The sequence below is a fragment of the Hippocampus guttulatus genome, chromosome 10 (genome assembly GCF_054856545.1).
Source record: "Hippocampus guttulatus isolate MCC_2025c chromosome 10, RoL_Hgut_1.0, whole genome shotgun sequence".
Lineage (NCBI taxonomy): Eukaryota > Metazoa > Chordata > Actinopteri > Syngnathiformes > Syngnathidae > Hippocampus > Hippocampus guttulatus.
This window is the reverse complement of record NC_141270.1, coordinates 9,716,260-9,726,578: the sequence shown is the minus strand read 5'-3', so window position 1 is coordinate 9,726,578 and position 10,319 is coordinate 9,716,260. Positions and strand designations below refer to the sequence as shown.

Sequence of the window (10,319 nt, the reverse complement as noted above, 5' to 3'; positions counted from 1 at the left end):
GCTCATGGATGTAGTTGTCCCTTGCTAATGTTTATTTTGTCCAATGGACACTAGCTTTAGTGCCTATTGTCACCCTGACAACCTAGCAGCGCATTTACTATAAAGGGGATAGAGAAAGTAAAATGTCCAAATGATGTCCATCCATCCATTTTCGACACTGCTTATCCTGAATAGGATAGCGGGCAGTCACTGGAGCCTATCCCAGCTTACTTCAGGCGAAAGGCTGACTACACCCAGAACTGGTCTCCAGTCAGTCACATGGCACATATAGACACAAACGACCATTCATGCCCACATGCACGCCATCACCAATCCCACGCTGCCCGCACACAGGTCAAGCGAGTGTCCCACAACACCATCAGCGACTACACAAATGATGTCACAATTCATTTGTAACTTGACTGGACAATTTTTGCCCAGTATGTCCGTTTTCATGAAAATGAGGGAATGGTCTCCGTGACTGCAGAACCAGTACGGAGAAGGCATGCAGCTTCCTTTTGAGGAAGTGGAGAGTGATCCAGACTGGTGTGCGTGTGTGTGTGTGTCGGGGGGCGGGGGGGGGGGGGGGGGGGGTGTTAATGAAAGCATTTTCACTTGTGGAACGAGGTCATACATTTGTCCATGTGTGCCTGGATCTGTGCATATGGCGCAAGCAGCGAACACCCTGACAAACACAAATAACCCCATGCACACACAACGTCTAGCCTACATTTTCACCAAACTTATCAGAAGTATGAGCCGCTTATCAGAAGCTTACTTCTCGTTGTTGAAATCGATCCAATTTCAACAACGAGAGCAACAGTCTCTGAGAGCAAAAGTAGTTATCTGAAGAAACTAAACTGTGTATTTAACGGAACATAATGCAGTTCTGCTTACCTATTGCTGTTGACAAGACACGTTTCAGACAGCACAGTCCCGGCAGTTGCCTGAAAATGGTTTATCTGAATTATGACACAATTTATAACACAATTTAGCAAAAACTGTTTGTTCCTGGACAAATAATCTGAAATAGGCGATTAGAGGTGCTACAATGAATCGATTGATCAACAATCAATCACTTATCAAATGAAATGACGGTAAATAGTCTCAGAATTTAGTCCTCTGTAAAAACAGACATGAACAATGATCAACATGATTGCCTATTTTATGACAGTTAACAAATCAAAACAGTAACCAAATCCTAAAAAAACACGAGTGCTTTTTTTTTTGCAATTTCAAATGCCCTGTTTTGAATGAAGGGATTGAAAGCGTTTTTAAAATCCAGTTCATCTTTGCAGCCCGCTCCAACTTTTACACATCTTGTACCGTAACGTACGCAAAGTGTGTGTCATGTCACTGCGTGCGTGGGTGCGTGCGTGCGTACGAGCGCGCGTGGTTTCCTGGCTCATTCGTACTCCTCCCACTCTATACAGTATTATCTTTATTGAATGTCTCCGGTTTGTGCTCGCCGCCGGCCCTCAAGCCACGGTTGAACACAGATTTTTCCTCTTAAAAAAAGACAGAGAGCGAGAGAAAGCGAACGAGTGGGTCCACAGTCCGTGTGATCGCGTCCACTCTCGTGTCCGTCCGTGGGCGCTGTGACTTTTCTGGTGAGTGCGAAACATCGGCACAATTTGTCACTTTGAGCCGATGGTTAAAGCGTGTTTTGTGTATCCTGAGTGAGATGCGTTGAGAATCGCGTGTGGGTGTGTGGTGGTGGTAGCACGACGCCCAGTGCGAGAGCACTGTCAGGAAAGTAAAACGTTACATTGCTTCGTCAGTGAACGACATTTGCGTTTATAGTTATTACCTACGCTGCTTCGATGGACGGCTTAAAAGTGGAAAAACAGTCCCGGGACAAGTGCTAATGAATTTTCGATGTCGTTGCAAGGGTTGACAACTGAAGCAAAATAGGACAATGATGATAATGATCATACTAAAGCTTCATAACTATTAACCAGTTGTACATATTTGTTGTTGCTTAGCATAGTCTTCGCTGTGAAAGAATGCCATTTAATTGACGTATACAATGAATTCTACAATAAACATATAGTATTGCTAGCATCTTCAACTTGCACTTTGACATTCTATAATTCCACTGCTGCTTCAGCCCCCCCAAAAACCCTCGTTTTTTTGGTTACATGTTTTTAAGGAATAAAAATAGCACTGTATTGTTGATTCCCATTGACTGATTGTTGGCTTGATATGAAGATATAAACATCCATCCATCCATTTTGTAAAGCGCTTTTTGCTGAAGCCTCACAAATAAAAAGAAAATATTTACACAAAATAAAACTGTGGCAATGCATTTTAACCTTTGGCACAGTTTACATGTTCAAAAATGAGTAAGAGGAAGTAAAAAATTGATCTAGTGTAGTCCCACCTCTTGTTCTGTACATAATTTTCATTTACTATGTTATATTAATAATGTTATTCATACAGTACACTACAATAGATGTATGCAAATTATTTGAATAACAGGTCCATATTCACAATATGTACAATAATTGTTTTATGAAAATAAACATATGAACCCCTTCAAGGAACCAACAGTTTAAAACATCCTAAAAAAATGACTAACACACACACAAAAAACAAACAAAACAGAAAAAAAAACATAAAACCTGTAAATATAAAAATATCTAGAGAACCACTGCTATGCAATTAACTGAAGCAAAAGTTACACACGCTGAATTAGTCCTTTAAATGGCGTGGCCTAGTGAGTGCTTTGTAGTTCTCGACTTGACTCTGGTCCCTTGATCTGTTCTCCCCTGAGAGCCCTGACGGCAGCGGGGACCGGAGAAGGCTTACCTAACCAGCGAGAGCTCCGCAGACACAAACATTTCAGCGTTTCTTAATCGCTAATTCACAACGGACTGTAATTTTAATTACATAAAATAGAGCCCAGTCCACTTAAAAGGCCCTTTTGTCCAGTAATTGTCAAAGTCTGTTAGTTCCAGAACCATTGTTTACTGGTGCTGTGCACAATTAACAGAGACTGTTGTCACAGAGCAGACAAGAGCTGGCTAACGTGGTTATATGGCGGCCATGTTGGCAGGGGCGACATTCTCATCATACGTAGTGGCAGCGTTGGTAGCGACAACGAACTCATCAAAGACAATCAATGGAAAAACTGGCCATTAGCTTAGCACTGCTGCAGTCAGGCTGCTCAAAACGAGTGTGTCGTCGCTACTTATTCATATTAATGGGTATTGTTTACGGGATACTCTGATAGGTTTTAGCTCACCCTCAAATGAGAATGGATGGATTGAAGCAAAATGGAAATCTAACTTACGGTATTTGGATTTCAGTGCACAGTTCATTGCACAGAAATACGTATAATAATGTCTATTAAAATGCAGAGATGTCCTGTAGAGGCCATTATCATCACATTAAATAATGCCTGATTACTTTGCATGACTTGATCATGTTTTGTGCCGGAATGCAAGTCATTACTTGCCATACAGATGTCGGTAAAATGCTTTAAGGGCCCACTAGTAGTTAAGCATTGTCCATAGATGACTATAAATACATAGTTTGTCTAAAAGCACGTAAACAAAGTCATTGGTGCTTCTCCTACTGATCGGCAAGCCCAGAGATATTGCAATGTCCTATGACTGTGCAGAGGACGCATGCGGATTAAGTTTTCATGTTTTTTGCTGAATTTGATAACTCTCAAATCTCAATGCATGTTTGCGTCGCTTCATCCAAGGTTGTTGTAATCTCTTTAACCCTTCTGTGATTTTAATCTGAACAAGGCCCCTGCCCCACACAAATCTGCCATGAACCAAACAGATTGTAATCCCTTCGATGTTAAGTAATAATAAATGTAATAAGTGGCACTGTGTTGATGGACACAATGATGTAGTGCAGTGGAGTTTTGTTTCTTAACCATACAGGAAGGCTTTGCTAGTATTGTGCAATTTTTTTGTGGCTGGATAATACTGAATAGAAAGTGTGATATCACATCAGTGGTAAAAATGTCGGTTGCAGTAATACTGTGAATGTACACAAAGCGGCTTTTCTTTACTGTAAAGTGGAAGCCATTTGAAAAGAAAGTGTTAGGAAGGTGTTGTCATCAATGTTTCATTTTAGTGAAACAGTTCAGAAATCTGGTAACTTCCTTAGCATGAGTTAGCATAACCAAGTATCAGCATTGGTAAAGGCGATACTGCTCCTCTATTTACTTGGTATCAGATCGATACTAACATATGCAGTATCACACACCACGAGCTAACAGGCTAAAGTTTAAGATGTAAAAATTAGCTCCGCATTGCTAGCTGGTGTACAGAGTCATAATTCATAGTTTGTCTTTTAACAGGACACTTGTTATCTGTTGTTGATGTTTTATGACTTTCAGGTGACTATGGAGGCCTTGGATCAACGACTCAACACCTTCTTGGAATCATGGTTGGGTCCCAGAGGTAAGTGTCAACATAATGTACAATGTCTTCTGGGAGTTTGGCTTGATTAAAATGCAACTTTAAATACGGAAGACTGGGGCGCTATGTTGGTAGATCCTTGTTAATTCCATCTATGTCCTAATCTGATCGAACCTTGCCTATGACGTAATATTATTTCAGACCAGAGGGTGCGGGGTTGGCTGCTGCTCGACAACTACTCGCCGACTCTCACCCTCACCCTTGCGTACCTGGTGGTGGTGTGGACGGGGCCCAAATACATGAGACACAGGCAGGCGTTGTCGTGCAAAGGCCTCCTCGTAGTCTACAACATGAGCCTTATGCTCCTGTCGCTCTGCATCTTCTACCAGGTATGCGGGCACTCACAGCGATGGATAAACTGCAAAGATTGAAGACAGAATTATGTTAACATATTCACTCAAACCCCCAGTGTGTCAGTTTATTATTGCATCCATGCATTTTCTAATCCGCTTATCCTCATGAGGGTCACGGGCGTGCTAGAGCCTTTCCCAGCTGTCTCCGGGCAGTAGGCGGGGTACACCCTGAACCGGTTACCAGCCAATCCCAGGGCTTGCATAGACAAACAACCATTTGTGCTCATACTCACACCTAGGGAAAATTGAGTGTTCCATTAACCTGCCAGGGATGTTTTGGGAATGTGGGATGAAACCGGAGTACCTGGAGAAAATCTATGCAGGCACGGGGAGAACATGCAAATTCCACACAGGAAGGCCGGAGCTGGAATTGAACCCTGCACCGTGAGACTAACATGCTAACCGGTCATCCACCGTGCCACCCCAAGTTTACAATTTACTTTGGAAAAAAAAATTGTAATCCATGCTAAAATCAATCAGACTCTGATGGCAGGGGAGCTTGTTGTCAGGCAACAGACTCCAGGACATCCTGTTCAGACCACAGACTCCAAACCATGGAACCTAATCACCACAGGTTGCATTGGAGATTTAGGTAGAAATGTCATTTAAAATACACACCCACGGAGATCATCACCTGGGTTTCGTGTGAGTCATCCTTCCCCACTCAGTAAATTGTCGTAAGCACATAATAATGTAGTACATTGTTTGCTGAGCAAGAGCAAGAAGAGAAACCAGCAGTCCCTCTTTGTTTCAGCTCAGTCTTTTGGTTAACTGAAGTTGCGGTTGGTATAATCAGTGATGCCGGTAATGCGTTACTCAAAAATGGCTGCCGTTTTAAAGAACCAGTAATACAATGCATTATTATAGCGAACATTGTCACGGTAATAACATAACTGCCAAACCCACTTTATTTGTCAAAGTCAGTCAATGACTCCCCATAGCCCAAGGCAGATGTTGCAGCAAATGCCCAGCAAAAATATTGAAATAGGCTTTTTTTTTTTTTTTTTTTTGGCAACATCGACTCGGCCGCAGAAGTGACTAATAGATCAAATTCCACTATATAGCGAAATAAATAAAAACATCCAATTTTGAAGAAACATCTAGAGCCGCACCATGTTACTTACATTCAAGCTGACAAAAGTGCCAACAGGTTATGTGAAGCTGATTTTGTTTTTTGTGTGTTGCATTTACAAACAATGTACATTCTAAATGTTGTGTTTTACCATTGCAGTAAATACAGCTTAACAGATAAACGTATCACAATGAACGTGAATCATTGTTGAACAAATAAATAGGTTGAATAATTTTACTGTGCTAAAGCTAACCCTACTTTTGGGGAAGTCTGCGTGACCTTTTATGGGATGGCAACTCAAGCGTATCAGAAGTGTGTAGTCTAAAGTGTGTCTCCGCCTCTTCTGGCTGACTTCTTGCCTCCCCATCTGCATTGCATAAGGTTCATTAAACCCTGTGCTGCATGTGAGCTGATGAGATCCAAAGTACACGGCGGTTTGATTGCAATCAGTGATTTGACGAGGTTTTTCTTTTTTTTTTTGGAGTGCTTTTTGAACAGACAATCAAGCTACACCGCAGCCAGTTGTGTTAACACATGAATGATTAAAAAACTCTGTCACCCGGGGATTCATTCATTCAACAACCGAAGCTTTTACTTATTCTTCCACCAAAAAATCGTTGATTTGGGGCGCTGGCATTGAATTACATTTTTCAATCTAATTTCAGTTGAAGGCGGCCCGGTGGACAAGTGGTTAGTGTGTCGACCTCACAGTGCAGAGGTACCAGGTTCAATCCCAGCTCCGGCCTCCCTGTGTGGAGTTTGCATGTTGTCCCCGGGCCTGCGTGGGTTTTCTCCGGGTATGCCAGTTTCCTCCCACATTCCAAAAACATGCATGGCAGGCTGATTGAACACTCCAAATTGTGCCTAGGTGTGAGTGTGAGCGCGGATGGTTGTTCGTCTGTGTGTGCCCTGCGATTGGCTGGCAAACGGTTCAGGGTGTCCCCCGCCTACTGCCCGAAGACAGCTGGGATAGACTCCAGCACTCCCCATGACCCCTGTGAGTATTGCAGATTTCCCCAGTGTGGGACAAATAAAGGTTATCTTATCTTGTAAACGGATCGGAAAATGAATGAATAATTTCAATTGAGTTCATTTGTTCACAGGAAGCCTCATTCAAACGAGGAAACAAAGGATTCTGCGGTTCTTAGGTCCAAGAAAATAACTCAAAGCTCACCGAATTGTTTTTCAGTCGGTTATCACAATGCACTCCGTTGTGGCATGATGTGATGCTGCAACTAGTGCTTCCTTTCCAAGCTTTGCCATTTATTGGATGAACTTCATTGTGCTGTACATACTCATTGATCATGTAAAATGAGATGTGCGCAGAAACAGAGTCCAAAATGTATTTATAAAAAAATAAATAAAAATAAAAAAATGTACCTTCATTGTCACCATACAAAACAAGAATAACCACAGTGTTAAATCTTGTGTAATTGTGTGTGTTCATGCACACTTGTGTTTATCATATCTGATATTTCTGTATTTGCGTAAATACGACGCCTTCATTTGTCTTTGTCCTCAGCTCGTGTCTGCTCTGTGGAACAGCAGCTATGACTTGTACTGCCAGGACACAAACAGTGCACCGGAAGTGGATAATAAGGTGAGTCAGTCATACTGTACTCGCAATGTGCCAGTTCTCCGTGTGTCCCCCACCCCCTTCCCCTCATTCTTAATGACACCAACAGTAACATGATCTGGTGAGGGAGCGCCACCAAAATCTTTTTGGGGGAAAAATGGGTCTCTATGAGTCAAGTCAAACCACCGTCATGACTGACAATCAAGTACCTACAAATTTAAACCGATGTCAATGTCTCGGTATTGTTTTCAGCAATGTCGTTGAATCTCCCTTCTTTTGTGACTCACCTAAACATCCCGGCACTAACAACACGCTGATTTGCGTTTCTCCGCAGGTCATGAATGCGCTGTGGTGGTACTACTTCTCCAAGTTCATTGAGTTCATGGACACCGTCTTCTTCATTCTGCGAAAAAACAATCACCAGCTCACCTTTCTTCACGTCTATCACCACGTCAGCATGCTCAACATCTGGTGGTTTGTCCTCAACTGGCTCCCCTGTGGTCACTGTGAGTGATGGCAATCTGCATTACTGTGTAATAGCAATACCTTTGACTTTTTCTCCAGGCTGAATCGAGGTAAGAAGTGTCGAAAACTGATGAATGCGGATACTGCTTAGAACACAGCATCGATCCAACAGAATGAAATATCAGTGTTGAGGCTGTCCGATGAAAGCTGATAGGCCCCCGTTTCGGCGGCTGTCATAAGGCTTCAATTCCGACATAACTTGTCGACTGTACAGCTCTCTCAATAACAGCACTTAGTTAGCATTTAATCCAATTGCTCTGATTTGTACACTGTACCTACGCAGCTGTGTCTTCAAAAAAAAAAGAAGGCAAAATTGAATGAGTTATTCGCATGTGCCTTCCAGCCTACTTCGGGCCTACCCTCAACAGTTTCGTCCATGTGGTCATGTACTCGTACTACGGCCTGTCCGCCATCCCCGCCGTGCGGCCGTACCTCTGGTGGAAAAAGTACATCACGCAGCTCCAACTGGTAAACTCACTTCTGCTAAACGTGGAAGGAAAAAAGACATTTGAGCATCCATTAAAGATATTTTGGGCTTCGGATCGATCTTGTCTTTCTCGTCACCTTCTAACGGAAGTGTGTTTCTGCGTGTACATGTGTGTGTCATGTTTCCCCTGCAGATCCAGTTCTTCTTAACAGTGTTGCAGACCTTGGGTGCCATCATCTGGCCGTGTGGTGTGCCCATCGGTTGGCTCTACTTCCAAATCATTTACATGATCACCCTTACCGTCTTCTTCTCCAACTTCTACATTCAGGTCACTTTTGTCTGATATCTTTATTCAAAAATACATTGACATTATTAGCTGGATTTTTTCCCCGTCTATTGTCAAAATACAAGTGTTTAACTTTTTTTTTTTTTTAAATCAGAGAGGTAAGTCAACTTTTATAGAGGAAATATTTCTCAGCTGATTGTGAATCTGCCCTTGTTTTGTTTTAGTAAAAAAATAGTAATATTGTAAATCTTTCTAAATGAACGATTTTTTTTTTTTTTTTTTTTTTGCTGAAACGTCTGAGCTCGAAATTATACAGCATGGTAAAATCTGCAATGCATACGCTTTGAAGGCCAAATGTAAAAACAAAAAGTGAATCTCTTAATAACCTGATTTGCTGGTTAAAGGATTTTTTTAATCAGCATCAAAACATTTTAGTTACACTTAGATCCCAACCGTGAATTTAATTTACACCCACCTCTGAAAAATCTGTTCCTAAACAAAACAATAACCAGAAATTTTAGACTTTAAACCCTGTTCTTAAAACGTAATCCAAATCTTAAAATATGAAATTGTATTCCTTAACCTCGCTTTTAAACTTGAAACACTAACGCTACACTGCAACCTTAAAACACTAAACCTAACGCTACCTGAACCAAAAACGCTAATCCAAAACCCTAACTCTGAACCGTAATTATAAACCCAAACATGAAACCATCACCTGATATTCTCACCCGATCCCAAAACCTAAATTCTAACAAAATGCTAAAACAAAACCCTTTCATTCTTCTGTTTAAATCTTTTGCAAATAAGTCTCTTCCGTCGGCATTGTAACGATCATCTTGTTCTTCTCTTCGCCCTTCATCACAGACATACAAGAAGGACAAGAGGAGGGAGCTAAAAAACAGCGCTTCCCTGTCTACCAACGGACACTCGAAAAGGAACGCGACGCTCAAAACAAAGATGAACTGAGGCTGGATGAACACTGGCGACTCTCGGCCCTGCCCCTTTTGACACTGATAGTTTGTCGGCCAATGCTGCTAAGAGAGCGTCCTTGACATGTAACCAGAGAGCGCTTCTTGCGTCCTGCCTGTTGCGTAATCTCTAAACACTGTACTGGATGTCCTTTGCAGAGCCAGGACAGCGCAAGATGCTTCTCATCAAATAGTTACAGAGTAGACACGCTGATATGAAACATTAACCAAATCCCCTCACACTCATTTTTAATGCGTTATTCAGCAAAAAGGGGGCTGTATTTATTATGGGCACGATCACACTGCATACACCACTTTGTAGATTTTTTTTTTTTCCATAGATGCGGTGCCTTCATGGACCTGTTTATTTGGTTGCTAGTGCTCATGTCACCACAGTGATGCTGGTTCACTCTGTGCCTGACTTGACTGCTTGTGTTTTGACATCATCAGCAATGGAGAGGAATCAACGACATTATTAAAGAATTGTTTTGAGTAGACGTGGTGACGTTTATTCCACTTCATGCAGACGAAGTGCGCTTCTTTATAATGACAACACAAGCAGACAGACGCTCGTTTCATCCCACACAGGAAGTCTCACCCACGACGACGTCATACTTGCCATTATAGAGTAGAAAATCTGACTGATGCATTTCCTGTTCTTGCAGTGCATTGGAGTATAAAGAAGGGG

At 42.0% G+C, this 10,319-nt stretch overlaps 1 protein-coding gene across 1 annotated transcript; it reads left to right on the top strand.

The window, feature by feature from the left end:
* Nucleotides 1-1,442: 1,442 nt before the first annotated feature.
* Nucleotides 1,443-10,126, top strand: elovl5 (ELOVL fatty acid elongase 5). The gene is made up of 8 exons (XM_086121674.1): nucleotides 1,443-1,589; nucleotides 4,340-4,403; nucleotides 4,563-4,750; nucleotides 7,369-7,446; nucleotides 7,757-7,928; nucleotides 8,291-8,415; nucleotides 8,568-8,702; nucleotides 9,528-10,126. The coding sequence occupies exons 2-8, from the start codon at nucleotides 4,346-4,348 to the stop codon at nucleotides 9,627-9,629; spliced, it is 858 nt and encodes a 285-aa protein (XP_085977800.1). The 5' UTR covers nucleotides 1,443-1,589; nucleotides 4,340-4,345; the 3' UTR covers nucleotides 9,630-10,126.
* Nucleotides 10,127-10,319: the final 193 nt, after the last annotated feature.